The 27,257-nt window shown below is 46.4% G+C and overlaps 1 protein-coding gene across 5 annotated transcripts in view; it reads left to right on the top strand.

The window, feature by feature from the left end:
• The window catches only part of Tbc1d22a (TBC1 domain family member 22A), a 275,967-nt gene that overhangs the window by 61,582 nt on the left and 187,128 nt on the right, over window positions 1-27,257 (top strand). For all 5 annotated transcript variants that reach the window (XM_060388866.1, XM_060388865.1, XM_060388863.1 and 2 more), the window contains one exon: window positions 21,197-21,267. In XM_060388866.1, the coding sequence (XP_060244849.1) occupies window positions 21,247-21,267 (21 nt within the window). In that variant the 5' untranslated portion in view covers window positions 21,197-21,246. The remainder of the gene's footprint in view (window positions 1-21,196; window positions 21,268-27,257) is intronic.

The following is a 27,257-nucleotide window of genomic DNA, read 5'->3' as shown; positions in this document are numbered from 1 at the left end:
CATACCTGATGATGAGAAACTTCATCATCAGTAAGGTTATGCCTTCCCCACAACCACACCTGTCAGGGCACTCATCCCTCCTTTCCACAGCCATCTACAAGGATACTCACTGGATTCTGTTTGCAGTCTATACGCCGTGCACGAACGCTCCAGCACTTCCTGAAAGGGTGCTGGCCTTCGAGGCTCAGTAAGTTTGTGTGTAAACTCAACAAATGAGTGCTGTGCTGGATATTTGGGTATTTCATGTTGTAATGTTTACATCCTTCTGAAAATCCATATCTAGCCAACAGCATGTACATTGCATAGTTAGGGATAAATTAACATATACAAGTCACTTTGAAATGCATCCCTCAAATGACTGATAGCTAGCTAGAGATGGGCAGATGGGGACAGGCATGCACCGTTAGATTTTACTTCTTTCTTTCAGATTAGAGGCCCTCTGTTTGGTTGGGAGTTTTGTAGTTGGGGATATGGCTCCTAGTACACGCTCTGCCCTGGCCAGGGTTTCCACCACTGTGTGTTAGACAGAGGCCACAGCCTTGCTTAGTTGTGTTTTGAGGAGCTGGCATATCAGATAGTTGTGCTACCCACTGGCTGGTTGAATTGGGAACAGGCAGTGTGTTAGATAGTGGCAATGCCCTTGGTTAGCCATGCTGCGAACAGTCAGCGTATGCTGGTGATGTCCCGGACTGCTTGGGTTACTAGCAGCCCCTGACTCCAGAAAGCTCTGCGCTCAGTATATGCAGTGCTGTAGCTGTTTTTTTGTGGTTTTGGGTGTCACTGTGTAAAATTTTAATGGTGAGAATGGAGCTGGGCATGGTGGTACACACCTTTACTCCTAACTCATGGAAAGTAGAGGCATCACTCTGTCAGGTAGAGGCTAGCCTGGTGTACAGAGTGAGTAGGCACACTATGGCTGCCTCGTGGTGCTTTCTGGGTGTTGAGTGATGGGGACACTGTTGGCTTTCTTCTCCTTTTTCCGAAGTGTTGGGCTGCAAGACATGGGCCTTACACATATTAGGCAAACGTTCTGCTTTGAGCTGTGTCCACAGCCCTGCATTTTACAGCATCACTGTGAAGCTGCTTTATATGCTCGCCCGCTCACCCTCTGTGCTTACTAAGCCACCCAAGGCTGCCTTTGTTGTCTGCACACTGGAGCACAATGTGGCCCCAGGATGCCTTTGGTGAAACAAGCCGCTGTAGGAGTCCCTTGTTCTGTGCTTAGCTCCTAGGGACTTTTGGGATGCTGTCAGAGGAAGGCTGTTGGATCCATTATCTGTTTTGAGGGTATCAAGCAAACAGGGCTGTGTTACCTCCTGCCTCTCTGGGATGACAAAGGTCAAGTTTCTTTCCTGTTAATGAAAGTGAGTTTCGTCTATGAAACTCATTCACCTGCGGACGGACACCGACAGGCAGCAGTGAACAACAGTCTCTATGCTCACGTGATCTGTAAGGGCAGCTGCTTTCAATTCACCACGTAACAGATGCCAGCTCCGTACTGTGTGGGGCTAGAAAGCATTTGGGAGGGTGTCAAGAAACCTCAGGCCAGATGCATATAGCATTCAGCAAGACATGCTTCCACAATCTCTCTTTGGCCTGTCACTTGCAAATGAGGACAGTCTTGGGCTGGGTGGGCTGGCCTCACTGTGGTGCAGCTTTGAGGGCAGGGTGTAGTGGGTGTGGGGACTGGACTGTTATTCTGGGTCCTCTGAGGAAGGTCCACTGAGAATTCTCCTCTCTGTGTATTTCTCTGTCACAGGACCTCCCACAGCTCTGCTTACTGGGTACACTTTATTGCCTGCAGACCATGAGCAGTCGTCCACTTGCTGATGCCTTCCCTTAGCTCCCTGATTTGGAGAAGTTTGTATGCACAGCTGTAGTGAGGTGACTGCTGGCCCCTTTCGCTTTGTGTATACACCTGCAGGGCTTCATAAACACCTCCTCTGTACCATGTAACACATGTACCATGTCTCACAGGCTTGAGGTGGAGGTAGGATGGGCAGATTTTAAAGGTGGTTGGATATGAGAATTAGGAGAGCTGATGGGTGGGTGGGGTAGACAGTCCAGGATAACAGCTCAGCTGGGGTGCATAGGCTAAGGATGGCCAGGTAGTTCCTAAACAGGGTTGGCCTGAGTTGGCTCTTCCATGTGGACCCCTATGGAATCTATAGCTGGACTCATGCATGAGTAAGGAAGTCTCTGCAGCTCTTTTGAGAACTACAACAGTGGCTGGGCAGAACTGTATGCTGAACTGTGGGCTGAAAAGTATTGTAAGCTTGTGGCCCTAATCTGATTGTTGAATGGAAAATGATAGGAGCATGTTGGATCAGACACAGTCACAGCAAGCCTTGCCCAGCTGTTATCCAGGGGCTCTTGTTGTGGCTGCATCTTAAGTTCTTGTTGTTTCTGCTCTAGAACTCTGGAGAAGATAGCTGTGTCTGGCTGGCAGCCCAGGGGTCCTGCTGTTGGGGAGTAGTGTCTAGGGTTGGAGTTTGGTTCCTGCACTGGCCTCAGGCTGTAGTTACCTATATCAGGAGAGAGACACCACTGAGAGGAGGACCATCTTTAATTTGCTGATTAGTGAAGAAAAGGCCCAAACAGTGGGATAGTGAGGTTTTTAATCAATTGTTTTCGGATAAATACCCAACTTTCTCTCATCTCGGCTGATTAGATCCCATCTTTGTGTTGCTGACTGACGGATGTCTGCGCTCAGGCGCAGGCTTGTGTCTGACTGAGTCTCAGTCGTGTACATGTATTCTGAATAAGCCTTTTGTTCCATTGAGAAGATTAAGGGCAGTATTTGGTTGGGAAAATTTTAATGAAGCACCTAACAGGGCTATTATTCATTTTTGAAACAAGTTGCTCTGGTTACCATAGTGACATTAAACCTTTTATTAAATGTTTTCCTTTCAGCCTTGAGGAAGTTTTTGGGACATGCTGGTGGGGGAGCTGCAGATCCACGGACCTGGCATCTGGAAGGAATTTTCTAGCTCTGCTGAGTTAAATCATTCAGGGAATTTATGTTATAGGAACATAAAGCTTATAAATCTAGTTTATCATATCTATCATTTAATTGTTCATGCAAGCCAGCTCTTCATGTAGCGATTTACAGTAATCTCAGTGAAATAACAGTTTTGTGTCACAAATGAATAATGCATGCAAAGAAATTGTTGAGCTCCTTAAAATCATTATGCTCAAAATATTAGGCTCTTATTTGAAAGTGATAGAATGATGATCATGTAGACGTTGCAGGCTGGGGACTGCAGAGTGGGTCGCCGCCATCACGTTGGGGCTCCAGTTTGCAGGAAGGAAGTGGCACAATGCGTCTCCACGATGACCTAGTGTCTTGCTGCAGTTTCTTCTTGCAGCAGCTCTGCTGGGAGCTGGCAATATTGGGCCGGTGGGAAGGCTGGGGTGTTGGCTCTGGAGGAAACATTCTGTGTGTAAAGGATGAGAGGTTTCGTAGACATCCATCCATCCATCTGGGACAAGAAGTGAGTATGTCGCCATCAATGCTGTTGCCAGGCAGAATCCGCAGAGTTTGCCACTGACGGTCTGCTGCTGAGCTCCTTGCTCTTTCCTTTCCTGTTATGTTTCCCAGCAGCACACATATGCCACAGGTAACTGTTCTGTTAGATGCTGAGGGGAACGTCAATCACTGCTGTGATGTTCAGTGGGAAAGATACACTGAGTGTGAATCCTCATTAGCAGCAGCCGTCCGTTCCCATGTGAGCTGATCGCTGGGCTGGTGACAGCTTCCTTGCCAGAGCATTAGAGTTTTGAATGGCCACACTAAGAAATGTCGACGATTTTGGGGTGCCTGGTATGAGAGGGGAGGCAGCTCCTCATCAGAAGGGAGGGGCTTTGCTTCTTGGGAAGCAAGAGTTTTCTAGAACAAGAGTGTCATCAGTCATTGTCAGAAGGTCTGTGCTGCCTTTACCTTCTCTTATGCCTTAAAAAATAAATCTGAGTTATGGAAAATTTCAAACACACACAAAGGTCAAGAGAACATGTAATGAAGCCAGGACGCCTGTCCCCGACATTCAGTGACTGTCAGGTTGCTGCCATGGTCAACTCATCTGTCCCTTTTTTTCTTTTCCTTTTTCTTTGCTCGAGTATTTCAAAGCAAATCCCAGACATCATGTCATTTCACCTTCCTGTACTTCAGTATGCATTAAAAAAAAACTCTACACCTCCTGCTATTTTCAGAACACTGTGCTGCCAGGAGCCCCTCAGACAGGCCTCCCTTAATGGAGACAGTGGATGGAGTAGGCTAGGCCTGGCCTTCGAGGCTGCCTTCTTTCCTCACAGTCAGGAACTCATGCGGTCTTTGGCTAATTGAAACTGGGGCTGAAAAAAAAAAACATTCAGAAGGAATCTCACTCAGTGACATGAGTGGCCTGATGGCCTAGGGACTTGTGGTGTGTTCTGAGGCTTTAAGTTTGAAGAAGAAATGTTGGTTGGGAACCCAGAAGGCAGGGTGACTTGTGATGGGGTGTCTTGTTCCATAATTGCTTGGTCCCATAGTCGTCCTGCTCCAGGTTCCCATGTATGTGACTCATCATGGGTCCTGGGTCCATCTTGGTCTTGTTCCCCCTCCTATGGCTATTGTATTTTTCTTCATGCCTTCTCTCTCCCATTTGCTACCATGGGCACACTTCTCTTGGTCTCAGTTTATCCTTGTCAGGTTTTCTGGTGATGTCTAGGGCTCTGGAGTTTCTCATTACAAGTGCACACATTCACCTTGTTTTGAGACCTGTCAGGCATTGTGGTTCACTGGAAACAAGCATGCTCCTCCCCCCCACCCCATTCTCAGGAGAGAAAATAGCATTTGATGTGAAAACATTCCGTTTTTGACATTCCAAGTTGACATTTGTAAACAAACATCTAAAAAGCATGTTAAGGGTCAGTTCTGAGCACCTTGGGGAGAGAGGGGAGAGGGAGAAAGGGAGGGAGGGAGAAAGAACACATGTGCATGTGTGCATGTAAGCGCAAACGTATAGGTATCTGTACAGAAAGTACCAAATGGGGACCTGCCTGGGCACCCCTCAGTGACAGGCCTTCTACCTGGGTGGCAGTCTTGTCCCAGAGTAGGGTGAAAGCTTATTTGTTATTTGAAGGATGACTTTGTCATTGAGGGCTCTGTTCATTATGAGTGGCTTGATACATTTCCTCTGCATTCAGGGCCTCTGACATTTTCACTCCCCCAGACAGTGTGGAGGAGGGACTTCACAGGGGCTCATGAAGTACCCTCATGGAGATGAGGGTCTGTCTCAGCCCCTGCAGGGGTAGCTGCTCAGGCTAGCAGCTTTCCATCAGGGGCCCTGAGAACCACGAGGGACACTGTTCTGGAGAGGGCCTGCTTGTGGAGTTAGCTGGGGTTGACTCTAGCTACCCTGGCTTATAAACTTGCCTGTGACTAACTGCAGTGGTTTTAACAGCAGGTTGCCTGTGAATTTTAAGAGATACCTCATTGAGACAGCTACTTCAGAGCAGGCCTTGGGGTGCTTGGAGCTGAGGGGTTCCCCAGGGCCAGGGTTGCTAACTATTGCTTTGCAGGCTCTCTGCCAGTGCTGCAGACAGGTTGGGCTCTTTGCTAGATATTTATCACTTCTTTCTCCATGACAAGGGCTTTTGGTTGTCATAGCTAGAGCTGTAAGATGATGTTTATGCTGTTTCTCTATATTACTTTTTTATTGTGTACTATTTCTGTTGCAAATAGTCATAAATATGCTTACAGTTTTGACTGCATTATGACATGTTGCTGTAAGTAGTCTCACATACACTTTGGGTTACAGGGCTGAGCAATTTGTGTTCTTATGGCATTTCTCCTGCTGTGTGTTAGTCCCTTGTAACGGTGTCTGGTCCTTTTGTTTCTGAACTTCTGGGCCTTTGCTGTGTGGCTTTCTAAGTCCTGCTAATACTGAGTTGTTGGGAGGGGCCGTGTGTGGACCCTTCTTGCATCTCATTCTGAGCCTTTTAAGGAAAATATCCGCAGGTCTTGGAGTTGCCCTCTCAGCACTTGCTCACACTGCTTATCCTGACCTCTCAGGTGTGTCGGGGGATTTGAAGTGGGAAGCTCGCTTTTCTATTATGGACTGTGCCCTGTGGCCTGGGCCTGCTTAAGCCAGTGCATGTTTCCATGGGCAGTGGGACAGGTCTTTAGTTGGCAGATGGTGCCCTCAGTTTCTATACTACTCAACATTGTTGGTAACCTGCCCCTCACATCTGCCAACACACTTCTCTGGGCATGTTCCTGTGATTCAGCATTTCTCTTTAATTCTAGACTGAGCAGTTAGAGGCAGTGGGCTTGCCTCTTTCATGTCAGGGTCTGTGGCCTGAGATCCCTTTACCTTCCGGGGCAGCTCCCATATACTCTTGGCCTTCACCAGCCTGTTTTGACTAAGGCATAGCCACTGACATCTTTATTAGGAACGGCTATGCCAGGTTACTTGTCCACCTTGTCTTTCTTCCAGCCTGGAAGGCTTGTTGAGAGAGGCTGGGCAATAAGCAGTAGTGGAAAGTACAGACACGGATTGGACATGTGCTCCAGCTTGCTCACCTATGCTACCCCAAGATCTTCGTGTGCTTGGACTCACAGCAGCTGCGATTCTCTGCTTAAGATCTGCATGTACATGGTGGCTGAACTGTACACTTTAAATTTTCGTTATGTGAATTATTTGGGAGTAAAGGATTTAAATTTAAAGCATGTGCCTCTTGGCACTTATTGTGGGCCATGTGTGAGGGATTGGGCAAAGACCATCTCTCAGGGAAGTTTCTATCTGTTTTGTGGGAGGGATATTAGATAGTAATCCCAGGGAGGAAGACTGGTGATAGGTTCAGTGTGTTGCCACCTGCTGTTACATCATTGGTTCCGACCTGGGCTGCGTATTTCTTAGGCCTTTCCTGCATCCCTGTACTAGTCCCAGAGTCCCTTCTGGTTGCCCCAGCTATTTGCAGAGACCACATTCAGTGTGAAGGCTGCCTAGCTTGGGCTGAGTACTGAGCCAGCTCAGCTTTGGAGGGCCATCCTAACCTGGTTGCTTTGCCTATGAGGCAAAATGAGAGTTTGCCGACCTTTTCTCCCATGGCCCTGGATGTGATCAGAAGTTCACAGCTCACCTCAGCGAGGTAAGACCCGCTGGGGAGGAATCAGAAATGTAGATCCAGGTGTTTCAGAATTTGTTGCTATTGGCTAAGGAGGGAGGGGAGCCAGGCCAGAGGAGGCCACTGCTCAGCACAGAGCAGCCACTGGTTTCAGGCCCTCTGGTGTGCATGCTTTTTCTGCCCAGATGTCAAGTTACAGAAATGGGTATTTGAAAGAGACAGTGCCAGCGAGCCGCCAGGGACTTCCCTGTGCCCCTCATTTTGCATATTCAGTGTTGCAGAGCTTCGCTTGGATGGGCTGCTTCCTGAAGGGTGCCTGTCTCACCGTGTGGGACTTCAGGGATGTTGAAGTGCCTTCCCCCTTCCCCACAAGCCAAGGGCAAAGTCAGGATCAGGTGTGCTTCCAGATTTTCCATTCTCTCCTACCTTGTCATGACATTTGCTAAAGTGAGTTTTGCGACTTTTCCTTAAAAACCTCTCTTGATTCTATGTGAACATTTCTCCATTCTTGAGCTTTGCCCTTCAGTACCTTCTGGAGAAGACCTCTGCCTCTCTTCTGACTCCATCCATCTGAGGTCAGTGCAGTGTAGATGGTGGACCCAGGTTGAGAGTTAGCGTAGAGTCCTCTCCTCATCTGTAAAGTTGGGATGGGAACTGCCCTTCAGGGTGGCATGTCATCACTGAGAAGTGATGCCATTGCAGAGGTCGGCATGTTAGACTTCCCACAACAGGGAAAGATACTCTAGAAAACAACTTCAGGGAAATACTTACTAGTGTTCATGGTTGGCAGGCTCTATTGCATTGATTCTGAGAGCAGCAGGGCAGTTGAAGCCTGTGGCAAAGGCTGCTGAAACTACAGCTGCTGGGAAGCAGAGTGGGGAGCCAGGTGGAGCAAGGCATGTGTTTTCATTCTTCAGTATGCGCCTTCCCCCCAGTGACTTGCTTCCTCCACTCAGAAATGCCACCGTATGATGCCTGTTTCACTTGAGTGATCAGCTGATGAGGACAGTGTCCAAACACTTCCCAGAGCCCACCAGCTGGTCACCACACTATCAGCATGTAAGCCTGTTGGGGGCATTGCTTATCCAGTTGGATTAGTAAGTGGCCACAGGCCTTCCTTCTCTCCATCCTCCTTCCTACTCTTTTTATTTAGGTTAGCTGCCTTCATTTTCTTTTCTTTTCCTTTTTTTTTTTTTTTTTTCCCTGAGATAGATTCTTTCTATGTAGTAGCCTAGGTTAAAAATCCATCAGTGTCAGCCTCCCAAATTCTAGGATTAAAGGCAAGTGCCACCACACTCAGCATGAAGCTGCCCTCTTGACCTGCTGTTTAGATTGTAGGTGTCATTGGTCTTTTAGGGAAAAACCTGTTGGCCTTTGCCAACTCTCCTCATGCTTATTACCTTGGCAGCCAACCTGTCCCGTTCTTTCACAGTGGTGGCCTGTGTGTTCTCTGCTCACATGGGCCCACCCTTGTTCAGAGTTCATCTCAGCTGACTTCTGGTGGCTTCCAGTTAGTCTCCTCAGTTCTTCCTTCCCTGTCCTGGAAGGAGGGAAATCACACTGAAACAGGACTGCAACTTTCACAGTCACTTGTTGCTTCCAGAACAGCGCCCTGCTTCCTGCTATTTAATGCCCTCTGGACTGGAGCTCTCTTCATAATTTTGTTCTGTGTAACAGGAACCTGCTGGTTCAAACTGTCACTGTTGCTCTCTTCAGATATTGTGAACAGTAGTTATTAAAGTTGTGTTAAGATAATAGAAGGCCCTGAGAATACAGTGACAAGAAGGACACAGGGCAGGGGTTAGCATTTGTTTTTTTTCTTCCCATTTTCCGTGGTCATCAGGAAGCTTTCGTATCTTTGTGCCAACTAGAGCACCTCCTAATGCCTGTACACAGACCCAAGTACTTTATTTCTGCTTACCTTTTGTCTTGGAATGTTTATTCACCGAGTGTCCCTTGTTAGCTTTGAATGGTGTGTCACATGGTTACCTATCCCAGGTGTGAATGGTAACCTTCCTGGAGTATGGGTTCCTTGGCACACTGTGGTGGTTTGAATGAAAATGGCCTCCATAGAGTCATAGGGAGTGGTACTGTTAGGTGTGGCCTTGTGGGAGGAAGTGTGTCACGGGGGTGGGCTTTGAGGTTTCCAGTACTCAAATCAGGCTCTGTCACTTTCTCTTTCTGATGTTCTGGATGTAGAACTCTTGGCATCTTCTGTAGTACTATGTCTGCCTGCATGAGTCCATGCTTCCTGCCATGACCATAGTGGAATAAACTTCTGAACCTGTAAGACAGCCCCAATTATTATTTTTTTTTTTTAAAGTAAGAGTTGCTGTGGTCATAGTGTCTCTCTCCTTAACTCAGAAAAGCCACTATTTCTTACCTGTCTCATCAGCCCACACCCTCATGAAGCTTGTGACCAGGGTATTCATTAGCCTGGAAGCAGGTCAGCCAATGCTTGTTCAGTGGGGCACAGGAGGCTCAAGGACCCTGCTTCCACACGGAGTGTTGTGGGGCCCACAGTGTCACTTTCTGGGGTCAGTGGTGGGCTTCTGGGTAGGAACCTGGGACAGTGTTTTAGACAAAAATACACTGCTGCCGCCTGGAGCCTGAGTCTGTCCAGTGAGTTTTGGGCTTAGTGGGTGGTGGCTCTGGCCAGGTCCGGGCAGCCCAAGCTGTCTCCTTGCCACCAGAGCTAGCTCTCAGAGCATCACAGGTGACATTGATTGTAGGGACTGGAGGAGTGCGTTGCCTTGCCTTTGTAATGACATTGAGTACTTATCTGAAGTTAATTGGGCTTATCAAAGACAAGGTTGTCTCTGGCTTTCCACTTCATCATTTCCTTCCAGTGGATGGACCCTTCAGTCACATTTGGCATCCAGGGATGTGCTTCCCAGCCTCCTGAGCTGCAGAAGGACAACAGTTAGAGGGAGGCCCCCACTTGAGTTGTCTAGAGCTGTCTAGAGCTTTGGTCTGAGGAGATTCTGTAGATGGTGGTGTTAGGATGGCACAGCTGCAGGAGAGCTGGAGTGAACAGGTGTGCATGGGCCGGGGCCCTAACCCTATGCACAAATAGGATGGAAGCTATGCTTAGGAGCCTGCATTCCTGCCTTTTAGCATTGTGTGTGGTGACATCAGTACAAAGCAGTAACCAGCCGAGAGGAGCTGTTGTGAGCAGGTGGTCCACCTCAGCGGGCAAGGCTAAGTGCAGTGCTCTCCGGTCTCCCCACCTCACCCCTCCCTCTATCCCTAGACACATACAAATATAGTAATATTTGTGTTTTGTATATTGTATGCTCAGATTCTTAAGAGGCTCAGGATCTGTCTTCAATGGCTCATACTGGAAAACACAAATGGGAGTCTCAAGCTTCTAATTTGTTTGCAAGGATTTAGATTTTTAGCATGAAATAGCAGTAGCCTTTCCTTTAATTAAATGCCACGCAGCATTGGCTGTGAGATCAATGTATTGAAGGGAAAGCCAGTGTAATTAGACCTTGTGAAGTGGCTAACAGGTGATTAGGGCTCTTGCTGGCTGGGAAGAGGGAGCTGGTTCACAAGGCTCCCATTACTTTCACTTTGCTTTTCCTTACTGTGGTCTTTGGAAGGCCAGAGTTTCTCCTTAACTATCTTGTTGTCAGATATCCCTTGAGAAGCAACTTTCATTTAGGATCTTTAAGATAAAGAACACCCCTCCAAAATAAAAGTTTCCCCTTTATAGGTCTCTAGGTCAGGCCAAATGTCAGGCCTGGAGGTCACAGTAGCAAATGGAAAGAGCTCTGGTTTTGCATTATATTTACAAGTGTGTAGGGTACATAGGAGAGGGGAGTGAGGGAGGAGAGGGGGAGGGGAAGAACTGAGAAAGACCCACCTCTTTTCTGAATGTGTAAACAGTGCTGGGACAGGCACTAAGTGCTTGTTTGTACTGGGGATGATGCCAGAGTCCCAGCAACAAAGCCATTGGTCCAGGGGTGGAAACATTTTAGATGAACTGGCATGCCGGTTAGAGGAACCTCTCCACAGAGATCCACTCAGGGTCACCTCCACCTGCCCCTCACTTGGTGAAGGGTGGAGTGATCCCTGAGCTCCTCTTGGAACTCAGTATTGTTTGTCCATCTTGTGGCTAGCCTCATCCAGATCCAGATGGCTCCTTTCCCTTTGTAGGACCAGTCCTCCTCTGTCTGGAACAAAAGCTGCTTGTCAGAGCCTGGCCTTGTACCTATTGCAGAGCTTCTGTCTTCCAGATCTACCCTCCTGAGAAGGTGCTGTGATTTGAGGGGTAGCTCACATGCCATAGAATCCTCTACCTAAAGCATGCAGGTCAATGGTCTTTAGTGCATTTGCAGAGTTACACAATAACTGTAGTCAGTCTTGGGACATTTTCACCACTTCCCCAAGGGACTGTGTGTTCCTGAGTATCATTCCTCATTGTCCTGCCTCTTCTTCCCTCAGCTAGGCAGCCACTGTTCTAACTCTTGTCTGAATTTGCCTATTGTGAGCCTTTTTATGAACGGGCCTCCAAGAGAATGTGAGGACCCCAGGCCTTTCCTTTCTCTCTCTCTAAGCACAGCTACGAAGTGAACAGCCCTGTCATGACCTGCTGCCTTGTCCCAGTGTGCAAAGCAGCAGGCCCAACAAACCATGGCCTGAAACCATTAGCTGTGACCCTTTTCTTTTAGGAGCTGGTTGTCTTAGGGGTTGCCACAGTGGAAAGCTGACCCGTGTGGTGTGCAGGCTGCAGTCTGTGTACCTGTTCATACACCAATGGACACTTGGATGTTTCTGCTTTGTGTCCAGTAAGCAGCTCTGCTGAGAGTGTTCAAATGCACATTTCTGAAAGACTTGTTTGCAGTGCTCTTAGATAGATTTGAGGGGTGTCTAATGTGTTGAGGACTGGCAGACTGTTTTCTATTGTGCCATTTTTCGCACTCACCAGCAGTGTGTGAGGGTTGTGGTTTTTCTGAATTTTAAAATTTTAGCTATTGCGTGTGAAGTGGCTCCTCCTGTCAGTGTGATTTTTGAGTGTCTTTTCATGTGCTTATTGGCTTTCTGTATATTTCCATGGATAAATGCCTCTTCATATTATTTTCATTTTCAATTGGCTGGCATATCTGCTTATTATTGACATCATGGTGTTTGCTTTATCTTTTCAGTACCAGGGTGGATCATACCCCAAGCTTTGTGCATGCTGGGACCTCACTCCATCTCGGAGGTCCTGACCAGCTCTTATCCAAGCCTTCTAACATTTAGTAGTACTCTGTGTTCAGGTTGGCTGTTGTGAACAGGTCCTACAGGTTGGGGCAGCAGGGAAGCTGGCTTTGGGCCAGCAGGTTATAGGTTCTCTGGTACCTGCTTCCTGGTCTGACAGCTGAGACCTGTATGTAGCTTGGGTAACACCATGCTGGGTCCAGTGTTACAAGTTGATGTTTCAGCAGTCATAACCAGGCACTCCTGTGGTGCTCTTATCTGGACATCTTCTAGATGCCACCTCCACTGATACAGAAGAAGAGCGGACAGAGAGGAGGCTCTTAGGATTGACAGTAGAGGGCCATGTTTCTAGGTCTTGGAAGAGATGGAAGAGAAACATGGCAGGCTGAGGAAAGGCAGGGCACCCAGCAGAAGTGACGCAGGGCCTGTTTTCCCATGTAGCCCCAAAGCAGCTCTGATTCAGTAGAATTTGTTCCCTACTGTTAAGGTGTGTTTATTAAAAACAAAGTTCATGGTGCTGTTCAAAGTAGAGAAACATCAATTAGAACAATAGCAAATGGCAGAGAACTTCCTGGAGCGCCTGCCTGGTAGGCACCAGCAAGTAGAATAGGCTGGCATGCTTCTAGAGTTTTACACCTGAGTCACCACGGTTTGTGGCAGAAAGCAGTGTCCCTGCTGGGTGTCTGTCCTCCTGCAGAAGAGAAGCCTCTTGTGGGCTGCTAGCACAGGGCATGGGGTAGGTGTCCTCCTCATATATGGGCCCACTCTTGAAGAAGCTCTGCCATCCAGGACTGCAGAGTCTGAAGGACCACAGAGGAAACAGCCCAAGCTGGGCTGATCTAAGTGACAGGGAATGGCTTTGGAGACATCTGCTGAAAGTGGCAGTTCAAAGATGAACTAGACATTTCCAAGTAGAGGAAAGAGAGCATGTCAAAATAGTGTATTTGATGAATAATATTGTCAACATCTAAAATCACCTGTGAAACAAACCTCTGTACATTCTCGAGAAGGGGTGTCTAGACCTAGATAATTGAAGTGAGAAGACCAACTCTAAGTGGGTGGCATCAATCCATAGGCTGGAGTCCTAGACTGAATAAGAGGGGGAAAGTGAACAGAGCAGCAGCATTCATCTCTCTCTGCATCCTGACTCAATGTAAATAGTCATGGCTTTCTCCTGCCATCCTGAGTTTCCTGCCATGATGGACTGTGCCCTCAAACTGAGCCAGAATAAAGCCTTCCCCCCTTAAACTGCTTTTTCCATGGACTGTTGCAGTAACTAATACAGTGTGTTAATGTGCTAGCTAGTTTTGTGTCAGCTTGACACAGGCTAGGGGAATTTGAGATACAGGACCCTCAATTGAGAAAATGCCTCCATAAGATCATGCTGCAGGCAACCTTTTAGGGCATTAAAAAAAAATTAATGATTGATGTGGGAGGCGGCCAGTCTGTTATGGGTGGCATCACTCCTGTGCTGGTGTTCCTGGGTTCTTTAAGAAAGCAGGCAGAGCAAGCCAGTAAACAGCACCCCATCATGACCTCTGCATCCTCTCCTGCCTCTAAGTTCCTGCCCTGTTTGAGTTCTTGTCCTGACTTCCTTTGATGATGAATAGTGATATGGAAGTGTAAGCTAAATAAACCCTTTCCCTGCAGCTTGCTTTTCGCTATGGTGTTTCATCACAGCAATAGTAACCCTAGGACAGGTATGAAGTGTGACAGAGGTAAATGTCTTTCTTCATTCTTGGTTCTGTGGGTGACTTTGTTAGGTACACAGCTACCCAAGCAGTGAGTCTAGTACCACTTCAGGATGAACTGATAGAGCAGGATTCTGGGCAGCTAGATTCTGCTGCTTATATCATTGCATTTATTATAATTACGATCAGTCTGAGCCCCACAGATTAAAACTGTGCTGGAAACCAAAGGAGCCATGCCATGTCATTTTCTGTGACATGAGATATTTCAGCACGGTAGTGCACTGGCCTGTGGGTTTCAAGGCTTGTCTCTTGCTCCCTACCCCCTTTCTGTATGTTTGCATAATTCTTCTGGGCCAACTTATGGCCAGCCTCTCCTGGAAAGCCTTTCCCAGGCCACAGCTGCCTTTCCTCAGACATGGTGTATCCGCTGTTCCCCACCAGCTTCTGGTTTTGCCTTGGAACAATCTATGGCCGAAACACCCTGAAATCGCTGATCTCATCTGAAAATCTCAACAAACTGACTTTTGCTCAACCCTGGGGTAGTAAGTGCAGAATGACCAGATTCTGTGTTACAGACAGAATACTTGGGCACTGTATGGATACCATGCCTGATGGGCATCAAGGTGTACCAGCTGTTGCCTGAGAGAAAGGCAGTGGACAGGTGACTCTCCAGCTGCTGTGGGTGCAATTGAAGTAGTATCTAGGCTCCTCTGTAGGTAGGGAAGCCCAAACTAATCTGCTGGCTTCTTGCTGCATTGAGGAATTGAGAGTGGGAGTTTGGGAGGCTGAGGCAGACTGCAAGAGCCCAGTGCTGGAGAAGAGGAAACGAATATGAAGAGAATAGCCCCAGGTACCTGAAGAGGGTACCCCAATTCCCTGGTCCAGCATGGCTTATTGCAGGAGTGGGATGAGATTCCCTAGCTGGACAAAGTCACCCCTGGCCCAAGCAGAGTCCAGAGCCACAAGAAGTGAGAGCTGGAGAAAGCAGGTACAGAGCCTGGCATGGGAGCATGTGTCTCCAGACCTCTGGAGGATGAGATCATGTCCACTGGCACAGACCTGGTGCTGTTGTTACAGAAGCATTGACTGATAGCAGCACATTAGGCATTGAACAAGGCAACCAGTATGCTGTAAGACAGCATATGACCTACAGTCAAGATGGAAAGCCAGGGATTAGTAGAAACAGACTTCCAAATCAACAATAGAACAGTGAAGCACCCAGTAAGAGATGGGTAGATGTCAGAGCTTCACAGGAGGTTCCTGAAATGGCCCCATTGTGAGAGTTGGCATAGTGATGAGGGTGATCAATTGTCATAGAACTGAGTAAATCAAGTAAATTAACACTCCTAGAATGGCTGACCAGGACATGCAGATCCTGAAGTTTGGTGCATCATTGGGCCTTGTGCCGTATAGCACAGCACCTTGTAGAACATTCTTTGGGCAAACTCTGCTTCCCGGAGAGGAGGATGGTACTCAGGACACTGCCCTGCAGGCATTTAGCCAGGTAGTCTCCACAGAAGAGAGGAGTGGTGGCAGACACTGTCAGGTGTTGTAGATCTGACAGGACTTGGCTGGGCCTGGACAGCTGCAGTTTTGCCTCACATACTGTTGCTGTGAATGTAGATTAATGCAGCCTCTGTGGGTCAGTGCAGAAGTTCCTCTAAAAACTAAAACTAGAACTTGCGTGTTGCCCAGCCATACCTGCATGTATACGCAAAGGCATTTAAGTCAGCTTAGCATACATACCTGCAGGTCCATGTGCACTGCAGCCCTGTTTGCAGTGTTTTTGCCCATCGACAGAAGGATGGTGAAAGAAACTTAGGATGGATCCACAGTGGTCAGTGTGAATGTAGAAAGGCAATTTTGAAAGAAGAGCAGCAGAGACCAGCAGAGAGGGGGAGAGGTCAAAAGAGGGCAGTGTGGGGCAATGTGGTCAAAGACCATGAAGTATTTACATGAGAACATAAAATATGCTGCTTTGTGTGGCGAGTGTATAATGGAATTCTTCTACTGGCCTACTGGTGTCCCAGCCCTCGCAAACCAGTTGTGCTGTGCTCTGTTCTCTGCACCTCCGTCACATCTGCTTAGTTAGGCTCATTCTGTGTCCTCACAAACAGGGATCCATCCGGTCTTTCCTGTGGCCATTTCTGTTCCTAGGTGTGGAGTCACATCTTCACCAGTGAACATGTTGGTTGCTCACAGCGCTCTCTGCCATGAAGTTCTTGGGCCCAGCCCTTACTTGGTCTTGGAAATAACACTATGTGTTTCCCTAGCTAAAGTGGCTGTTCAAAGGTTTAAAAAAATCTGATCAAGTAAAAATTACCCATATATATATATGGGTTTATATATATATGTGTATATATACATATGGGTTTATATATATATGGGTTTATATATATGTGTGTATATATATATATATATGTTTATATATATATACACACACACACACATATATATATATACACACACACATACATACACACACAGGAAACTATTAGAGATTTGGAGGATTTCTTATTTTAACATGTAGTTCTTTGATCACATCAAGGATTTTGTGCCTTGCTTTTATGTAGCCACTGCCATTTTGTTTTGGATTTTCATTTTCTGAGGGCGGGTTATCTTTTAACTTTTGCATCTGTTCTTTATGTGAGAGGAATATGAACCTTTTCATATGTTACTGGAAATTGTCAAGCCTGCTATTTGCTATTTTAATAATGTAGTTCCTTTTATTGTATAGTTACCTCCTACCTTGCATATTTAGTTTGTTAATCTTCTTATTTGTTGTTTCTGAGGTTCTTGTTTTGGTTTGGAAGGCCATTTTCCATTAAAGTGTAGCGGAAGACTCTTCCCTCTGTGCCACAGTCTTTCCTTTACACACAGAAGCAGCCAGACTACCCTTTTTTGTGGTAAGGCACAGAACCTTTTCTAGAAATAGGTGCAATGTTGGGTCAATGTCACTTTATCACATTTTAGTGCTCATGTGTGCACAGGTTTGATTTTGAGCCGTTATTTCTGCCTCATGTGTTTCTTTTCCTTTGTCTCTCACAGGAGGTTCCTGTCTTTATGCCTGTAACTCTGCCTTTGATTTTTAACCATTACTGCAAAGCTCTCCTATTCATTCATTCATTCATTTGTTTGTTTATTTACTTATTTTCTGTGTAGCCCTGGCTGTCTAGACCAGGCTGACCTTGAACTCATAGAGATCCTCCTGCCTCTGCTTCCTGAGTGCTGATGTTAAAGGTGTGTGCCACCATGCCCATCTTCCTTACTTTTTTTTTTGGGGGGGGGAATGTGCTTTCAAAGACTTATTTTTATTATTTTCAATTATGTGTAGGTGTCTGTTTACATGTGGATATGTGCATGTGAGTGCTAGTGTCTACAGAGGCCAGAGGTATCAGATTCTGTGGAGTTTGAGTTCCAAATGGTTGTGAGTTACTTAATGTGGGTGCTGGGAATTGAACTTGGGTCCTTTGGAAGGTCAGTGTTAACCACTGAACTATCTTTCCAGCTCTACATTCTTTATTTTTGTCTGTCTGTCTGTCTGTCTATCTAATCTACCTACCTATTTATCTATTTATTTATGTTTTTTTCAGGGTTTCTTGATGTAGCCTTGGCTGTCCTGGAACTTGCTTTGTAGAGCAGGCTGGCCTCAAACTCACAGTGATCCACCTTCCTTTACCTTCCAAGTGCTGGAATTATAGGCATGCGCCACCACTTCCCAGCTTTATTTTGTTTATTGTGTGGTATACCGTGTGCGTCTGTGTGCACAAGTGCATAGAGGCCAGAGGTTGATGTCATGTTTTTTCCTCAAAAATTTCCACTTATTTATTGAGAAAAGGTGCTTCACTGAGTCTAGAGTTTATGGATTTGTAAAGATTAACTGACCAGCAAGGCTCAGGCTCAGAGATCCTCCTCACTACTACTCTTGCCTGTCATGCTGGGATCCCAGCACATACTGCCGTATAGGTACATGGGTATTTGGGATTGAAATTCAGGCTCTGAGGCTTGTTGGCAGTCACTTTATTGACACACTAGCTCCATGTTATTTATTTATTTGTAAAACTTAAAAAAATAGTCATCTCTCATATATTACATCTTAACTGTAGTTTCCCCCTTTCTCCCTTCCCACATTATTCTTATTAAGAATTTTATAGCTCTTATAGGGCCTTGTTCTTTCAGATGAACTTGCCAAATTTTAGGATACATCCAGCAGAGCCCATTGCAATTTTAGTTTTCTTTGTATTAAAATTACATTTTCTTTTAGGTGACAGTTGACATAATTTTACAGTCTGAAACCCACTTATCTATCCAATCTAGTTTGACTTGTCTTGCTTTTATTTAGCACTTCTCTATCTGGTCTTTGCTTTTCTTTCTTGCTGCCCTCCCCTGCAGGCTGAGATTCCTCAGTCTCTTTGTATCTACTTTTGGCCTTCCAGCCTGTTGTCCACGCTAGGCCAGGCTTGTATGCACTACACCTGAGCTTAGAATACTCCTTTTCTTGACTCAGGTTTTCTGTTGTCACGTCCTCTAAGGAACCAGCCTGATCTCTGGAAATAACATTTCCCACTTAGCTTCCTAGCCCTTCTGGCCCTTTCTGTTGATTGGTTGGTTTGTTATGGCTTTGGTTTGGTTACATTTGCTTTGCGTGGGAGGTGAGCCCTCCCCAGTACTAGGCATAGAGGCCATATTTGGTGTTGCTTATGGCTGTGATTTCTTTACCTCTGGCTGCCTGCCTACCCCAGAGGAACTAACTATACTTTAAACCTATGCCCAGCACTTTATCTCTTTCTGTGCTCTTCCAAGGGAAATCTGTGAGTTAGTTTCCTCATGTGGCCTTCATAGTTTTTTTTTTTTTTTTTTTTTTTTTTCTTTAAAGCAGAGATTTTCTGTGGAGCCCTGGTTGTCCTAGAATTCAAGTTGTAGACCAGGCTGGCCTTGAATTTACAGAGATTGACTGCCTCTGCCTCCCAATTGCTGGAATTAAAGGCGTGCACCACCCTGCGCAGCTGGCCAGCACAGTTCTTAGGCTCACACCCTTCACAGTTGTCACTTCTTTGTTCCACAGAGAGAAACTGTTGATTTTGGCCAGTTTGTGCACTGCCTACCTGCTTAGTGTGGCCCTACATCTTCTCCTGCTTCTTGCTTCTTCCTCTCTTTAGTTGGCTGCAGGCTGCTCCATTTGATGGTTGTAATGGTCCTTAGTCTTATGTCTAATGGGGGCACTGTCAGAGGAAGAAATATGGTGGCTTCCAAGTGTTCCATAAGAGTGAGGACTTTCTTGGAGTCCTGGGCAATTGTACTATTCTCCCCGTGTCTAAGATGGAACCCCAGTCCCCTTGCACATTGACCATAGGGAAGGGGCTCAGCCATGTACCAGCACCTCACAGGCCCCCTCTGGAGTTGAGTGGGGTGTACTTGGCAGGCTGCTTGTCACACTTCAGCATTTTAGTTTTGCTCTCAGGAGTTGTAGGCAACATTCTGCTAGAGAGGGCAGCTATGTTTGGGGCATCTGTCATCACTGAGTGTGGCTTTTTCCCATCAGCAGATTCAACACGCATATCCTTGCACTTCTGGGGTGAGTCTTCTGATATGTACTGTCTTCAGGTAGACTACTGTGTTTGAATCTGTTAAGACATTCTTTGGGATCTTTGTCTATATTCATATAGTCAGTAGTATTTGACTATGTTACAAAGTCTTTAAGAATGGGAGTTAATACAGTGAAAAGAGCCTGGTATTAAAGGCCAAGTTACTTAACCTCTCTGAGACCAGTTTTCATTCATGGACATGGCTCACAGCGCTGATTAATCCAAGCTGCTTTGAGGAGCCAGTGAGACAATGTATGCAAAGCTCTTTCTAAACACTGAGCCTTGACAAAAAGAGAACTTTATCTCATGCTGTATATTCAAGATTCTTGACTTTGAATGTGTGTGTGTATATATATATATATATGTATTTTTAATGTAGAGATAGGGGTCAGAGAACATTAGTGTGTTTTCTCTATGCTGTTTCCATAAATCACAGCTAGAAACCAGCACTGTGTGGAAGAAGAGGCGCTGCAAGGAGGTAGAGGCCCTGCTAGCCTGGTTAGCAAACACTGCTTTCTGGAAGTTAGGTCCCCATTCTCCACGGTGTCCTGGGAAGCTGGGGGAGATTTGATGTTTTCTGAGGTTTCTGTGAATGCAGGTTATTGCTGGTGCTGTTGCCAATTACTCTGTACTTATTTTACTTAGACTTTAGTAATTGGAAAAAGATTAGATGTCAAGACTTTGCATTTTGTTGATTATATTACCAAAGTCTTCTTTGTAATCACTTCTCTTATTCCCTGTATTAATCACAATCTCTGAGCTGTTAGGAGAGTCTAATAGTAGATTTCTAACTGAAGCAAAGGAAGCAATTGCCTTTGTCTTGCTGGAACTGGAGTGTGTGGACATTTCTACATACCCATACGAGCTCTCTAGCTACCCAGGGAGATCAGGGACAGATAGAACCAGGGCTTGCTGCTCTTCTCCACTGTCTGGCTGTGACTTTCCTTACTCTCTGAGGCACTTACTGCCTTGGCTGTAGGCCCCTCTCTCTCTGGCCAGTCCTTCTCTGTTTTTCTCTTGGTGGTGTTTGTCAAGACATTCAGGCCTTGTGTTTTTCTGCCCTGAAGCTCTCTTATGCTAGTTGTGTACCCTGTGGCACACTTTTGTCAGTGATGTGTAAAGACAAGCTCACCTCCCATCCCAGTGCTGAGAAGACTACTCTGATGGGTGTTAAGAAGCAGTGAGTAGGACAGAGTAGTAAAGAGGAGAGCCAGCTAAGCTGTCCCCAGGGAGGCTTAGCATTATAGGCTCAAGAGGACACAGAGTCAGTGGGGAGAGAGGGAGCTGCTACCTTGCATGCTACTTCCTCAGGGAGGGAGGGCCTCACCTCTCAGGGTGGCACCAGAGATACCCGTCTGCATTTGACAAACATGTCCTTTCTAAGACTTACACACAAACAGGAGGTGCTCTGCTTTGCTTTAATAGTGTGCTGACTCAGTATCATTTATGTATCAAGGACAGTCACTCCCTGAAATATTTATCATTAAGCTTACTTTGGTTTCATTTGTGGGCTCCTGCCCTACTGGGGATACTGATAGGATATGGTAAGATGCTATAAAACCTTTTGTAACTCTTCTTTTCTCTGTTCTGTTTTTTAACTTCCAACAGAGGAATTACGGAAGCTGAGCTGGTCTGGAATCCCAAAGCCAGTTCGTCCAATGACATGGAAACTTCTCTCAGTAAGTCTGCATGCCTATGCTCAGCCTACCCACTTTCCGCCTTCAAGTACAATGGCCTGGCACTAGGCTGGGGGAGTGTGGCTTGCAGGCCACAGCCTCATTCTTGTCTTTCTTGGTTGCATAGTGACACGGGCCTTTGCTGTGTCCAAGAAGGCATTGTCTAGTTTTAGCTTAATTTCAAGGTTGGTTTGGCAAGTCTGGCAGAAAGTGAGAGGAAGCAACAGATCGTGACAGTTGTGTTCATTCCCCCCAACTTCCATCATTAAAGAATCACTGTATGCACACTCGTGACCCAGGAGCTTGTAGCACAGAAGACCACACAGCTCAGGGGACATGAGTGTGTGTCGGCAAAGAAGTATTGGCAATGCCCCTATTGAATAAGAACAAGGGGAGGAGCAGAAGAAGGAAGAGGAAGGAGACCAAGAAGAGGAGGAAGGGGAGGGACAAAAGGAAAAGGGGGAAGAAGAGGAAGAGGAAGAAGAGCAGAACGAAGAGGAGGAAGAGGGAGAGGAGGAGAAGGAAGAAGAGGAGGAAAGAGGACAGGAAAAGGGAGAGGGCAAGGAGTCAGGGCAGGAGGTTTTGGGAATAGCTTGTTTGTGTGGTGGAGTGTGGGGGCCAGCGCCCTGAGCCCCAGCACTAAGCTGCCAGTCCAAAAGCCCTGTGGAAAAGCTCAGTGGCTGTTGGTAGCTGTCTTCATTCCTTCACCTACTTACCCTGGCTTAAGATCAGAAGTGAGAATAGTTTATTGGCAGGTTGCTTCTCTTTTCCCTTTGTTTTATTTTTGGAGATTAGTCACGGGGAACTCTAGTCACCTACTCTAAATTGAGCCTGACTTTCAGTATTTAAAAGACTTTTGTGCTAATGAGTCGTGATAAATTTTCAGCTCAGTACCTCGTAATCCTAAATGCAGATGCAGCTCTGAACAGCAAATATTTATTGATTAAATATCTCTTGCAATTAAGGCTAGACCTGCTGTGATCACTTGTGCTCTGTTTTGTGGTTTTTTTAAGTGTTTATAACCACGTTTCCAAATGTCCTCTAAAAGAGGTTGCACACTCTTGATTGGTTTGTAGGAAGTTATAATGTAAACGCCTGGAAGCTCCTATATAATAGTTTTATGTTCATCAAGAATGGGCTGTTCTGGGTGGAGCGTCTCAACAGCGCTGCTTGCTCTTGCTCTTTTCTTCACTTCTGAGCTTGTACAAGTCATAACTAAAGTTCCCTGAGCTGCGTAGTCGCAGTGGCTGCCATGTTGGTGGGCAAAGAGCATCAGAGGCATAGCAGGGGTTGGGGTCGGGTGAGTGTTGGGTGGCCTCACCATATTGGTGTGGACCTGGGAGTCTGTACTTAGGAGTGCTGGCACTATAAACCAAAGAAAAACCTATAGGGGCCTGCCCAGAAACAGTGATAGCCCTAGAGACCCAGGTGCTAGTGGGAAGAGGTCCGGGGCTCAGGCACTCAGCAGGATAAGTTCAGCACAGTTTAGCACAGTGTACCTGTGAGATGTTCAGGGCTTGAGTGTCAACCAAGAGGAGGGATTGGGATGGTAATATGGGGTAGCCAATTCCTAGGCTCGGTTTTGTAAGGGGGAGGCTTTATATTTTGTCTTCAAGGCCATTGCAAGTTCACAAGGAGGTCAGAAGGAGCAGGTTAGTTCTCAGGCACAAATTAACAGGCGAGAAGGTTAGTGAGAAAATCTGCTCTTCCCCAAGGAGGTAGTTCCTGAGGAGTATAAACGAGTGTAGATGCTGGGCAAGGCTTCTTAGCAGAGATTCCTGCTCACACAGCATCTCTGAAGAATGTCAGTGTTACTGGAATGAGGGGGTTGGGAAGGTCACAAGGCTAAAGGGTGTAGTGGGGGTGGGGCAGGTCAGTAGCATAGACTAGGCAAGTATTCCTCTTTGGGCCTGTGTAGGAAGGCGGGGCAAAGGCCAGGGATCAGGAGGAGGCCTTGTACAGTTGATCCTCAGGTAACATGGCCCTCATCCTGAAGGACTTGAGTCAGGGATGTGCAACTGTTTCTGGAAGGAAAGCAACCTGGATAATGATTGGTGAGCACATCTAGTTATCTGCTGGGGACTGGTTAAGCCCTGTGTGTTTCAGGCACTGTGTTTGGTGCTGGGAAAGAACAGGGTATGCCTGAGACTAAGTCCCAGCCCTCCTGGGTCCTACACAATACAGAGAGAAAGTCTTTCCTTTTGTCACTACACAGTGCAGGCCTAGGGTTCACTGCACAGAAAAGGAGTCATTTCTCCAGGACCCTGTTCCTGGCTGCTAGAGCAGGCAGAAACTGGCTCTTCTGCAGGGCATAGGCACAGGCACAGGCACAGGGAGTGACTTTGTCCAGCACTTGGGTCTGTGATGCTGTTCCTTTGCAAGTCTGTTGCTTGGAGGTTCAGGACCTGCACAGGAGAGGATACCACTTAGCTGGTATGCTGGTCAGACATAGAGTGGCCAGGTAGGAGTTGGTCAGAATTGGTGGGGTCCTTTCTCAATTGGAACCAGCTAGACCCTGGAGCTTGTGTGAGAATAGGTTCCATGTTTGATGGCTACTTCACAGACTCTGTCAGCCTTAGCATGTGTCTTAGTTAGGGTTCCTTTTGCTGTGATGAAACACTATGACCGAAAGCAAGTTGGGGAGGAATAGGTTTATGTGGGTTATACTTCCACATCTGTAGTCCATCACTGAAGAAGTCAGGACAGGAACTTAAACAGGGCAGTCACCTGGAGACAGGAGCTGATGCTGAGGCCATGGAGGGGTGCTGCTTACTGGCTTGCTCCCCATGGCTTGCTCAGCTCTCTTTCTTGTAGAACCCAGGACTGTCAACCCAGGGGTGAGCACACCCACAATGGACTGAGCCATCTCTTATCATTCACTGATTAAGAAAATGCTCTACAGACTTGCTTACTGCCCCTTAGGGAGGCATTTGTTTTCAACTGAGGTTCCTTTCTCTCAGATGACTCTAGCTTGTGTCAAGTTGACATAAAATTAGCCATCTCAGCATATTTTTCTGTAATAAAGGTCTGGGGAGCATGTCTGTCAGTGCAGAATATTTGAGGGAAAGGTGTTGAGAGAGAAGACTCTTATCCCACTTGTGTCTTACACAGTCTCTGGATCCCGCTGATTAACATTGTTTCCTTTGTGACTGCCCTGGAAGCTGTCTGGGACCTGTCACAGATCTGAACAGACAATCCAGATTGGACATAGGTGTCACATATTCACTGAACCTGATGTCCTGTGAGTCAGAGTGTCCTTGGAGCACCTGACTGTAGACAAGAGCAGGGCATGGTCAGTGAGTATGGGCTCCTGATCTGTGGTCTGTTTCCATCTGCTTGCATTTTGCTATCACCTTAGAAGGTTATGTAATACTGATACCTGGGCTTGCTAGTGCACCCAGGTTGAACCCGAATGTTCTAGGGTTCAAGGCAGCATGGAAGGACCAGGATGCTCATGAGCCAGCTGAGAAGCTGGTCTCTGAAAACTGCATGGCTTCGCTGCAGGTAGTTCTCATTGGACCTGACACACCTGGAGCCCGGGCCTGGGCTGGGTGGTAATAGGTGAGTGGGGACTAGATTATAAACCTAGTTCAAGGTCTGGCCCACTAGTAACTTTCCTCCAGCGTGCCATGGTTTGTCATTGGCACAATTCTAGTGTTTGTGGACAAGTGTTAGTTTTAATTAATGAGAGGAAACTCTGCTTTAGAGGAGAAACGTGGCTGTGTGGCCCTTGTTCTGAAGAGTGTGGTTGCCAGAGCACTCCATTAAACATCAGCGATGATATTTAACTTTTAAATTACATGCAAGCAGCATAGGACCTTTTTCAAAATTAGTCCCAGAGAGAATCATATTTTTTGGTTCTCTCTTTTTAAGTAACTGTTTCAGAAAGAGTGAACAAAAACTAATTAAACATTTAACATTTATGCTAGTGAGGATATTGGCTAAAAATGACAGTGAGGCTCCAGTATCAACATATCTTCTTTCAGTGTGTTGCAGTCGGTTTGCATATGAACGCAGTGGGAGGGAACACATTGATTTTTGTGTCACCAGGACAGTTTGGATTTAAGTATCTGCATGCATTGTTTTACATTTATGATTAGTGTTTTTATAGCATGCTAATACAGCAATTAAGTCTTCTGTAGTTCTGTCATTTAAAATTCATTGCATACTTGAATGTATTTCATTTGCATAATTTCTAGTCTTGCTTAATTATCAAGAGGCCTCCACTTGCACATGTGTCTTTCCTCTAGGAAGGGGATGGTAGAATGAGTGGGCCTTTTATGATGGCATGCTTGCCTTTTAGATTTTGTGTTTCATTAAGTTAACATTCAGGGAGATGGAAGCTTCCTGAGAATACACATTCTGTTACCAAAGGTTGCTGGGAGCTTTTGTGTGTGGCTGCCCACACTGTCCCTGCTGACCCCCCCGGTGACCCCACTGTCCTGAATTGCAGACTGGCTGTTGAATGCAGCACCAAGCCTTTCATATGACGGGCTTTGTTTTGGTCTTTGCCCAGCTGGAACCTACTTCTTGCACTCCTTCAGGGTCTATCAAGTTTTCCATTCTCTCTCCTGTCACAATCAAACCCAGCCAGGAAACTGCTAACTTAGTCTCTCCTGAAGAACCTAGTTTTGTATCACCTCCTTTTTGTATCACCAGGGTCTCATGGTGCTGACATCTTCCATTCATCCAACAAGCATTTGCTGAGTATCTGTTATAGGGGAACAATATTCTAAGCCTTAGGGTATTTGTGAGTTGAAAGGGAGAACTTACATTGTGATTGATTGGAAGAGGTGAAAGTACATTGTGTAATGGAAGTTTTGGTTTCTTTAAAAACTCAGTTATGTTATGTAAATATGTTTTTGTTTTAATCCCAAGTGTGGGATTTTTATTTGGGCTTTAGTTTGTCCACAACTGATAATTGCCTCCTGTGGGATATGATCTTTGCCAACTGGTAATGGCCTGCAGCATGGAGAGGGGTGTGGTCTAGGGCTCTGAGGGATATAAATACAAGAGCCCAGAAAGAGAAGGTGTGGTAGTTTGGAGAGAGTAGAGATGGTATGGTTCCTTAGAGGAGACACTAAAAGAAGTGTTTCAATGCGGTGGCTTGGAGGAGACTGCTTGCTGTGTTTGCTGTTGACTGAGCCCCCAAAGAACCCATCGACCCTAAACAGCCAGGAGAAGCAAAGGGGTCTGTGTCCTTTCTCCCCACTAACCTTCTTTCTCTTACCTAGGGTTAAAGGTTGGTGGAAGGGAGGTAGAAGCTTAAATACCTCAAATAAAATAGAGTTTAAAAGCGAGTGCAAAGACATTGGGTAGGGAATTTGGCAGAGGCGATTGATGGGTGCTGGTCAGAATAGGAGGACGGTCAGGGTGCTGTTTATATACATGGTTCTGGTGGGCCTCTCTGAGAGGTGACATTTGAGGTAGGACTTGAGGAAGGGTTGTGCAGATATTTGGATGCACAGTCTGGTTCTTACTATTTCAGTGCCCCATTGAGTACAGTGTGGATCACGTAGTTCTCTTGGTCCCAGAATGGGTTGGCGTGGATGATAAAAAAAGATGCCTGAGCAGTAGCAGAAGCAATACCCCTGGGACCTGAGAAAGCAGAGGGAGTGTGGAGACTGTAGAGGGGTGTGGGATTGTTAAAGGGTTACCACTGGCCACAGACATCTGCACAGCAGTTATCAAACTTGATGCCAAGGTGCCAGCCTGGTCAGTGTCGTATGCCACAGTGGTTTGCCAAGTCTGTTTCCCCATCTTAAAGCAGCAATGTTGACTACCTGTAAATGGCTAGATCTAAATGAGCACTGAGGTGCCCTGCCTGGTGGGGGCTGTACCTTCCTTAGAAACCTTGTGGTTGGGCAGTTACCAGACAAAGAACAAGATCTGTCTTAGGAAGTTGTTATTCTTTACGTTCCTACGAACTGGAACTGAGACAGCGCCAAGGAGAAAGGAGGTGCGGACAAAGCCTACTGTCCGGATGGGTTGTT

The sequence above is a fragment of the Meriones unguiculatus genome, chromosome 8 (genome assembly GCF_030254825.1).
Source record: "Meriones unguiculatus strain TT.TT164.6M chromosome 8, Bangor_MerUng_6.1, whole genome shotgun sequence".
In the NCBI taxonomy this organism is placed as follows: Eukaryota; Metazoa; Chordata; class Mammalia; order Rodentia; family Muridae; genus Meriones; species Meriones unguiculatus.
This window is presented reverse-complemented; position numbering and strand designations above follow the sequence as displayed.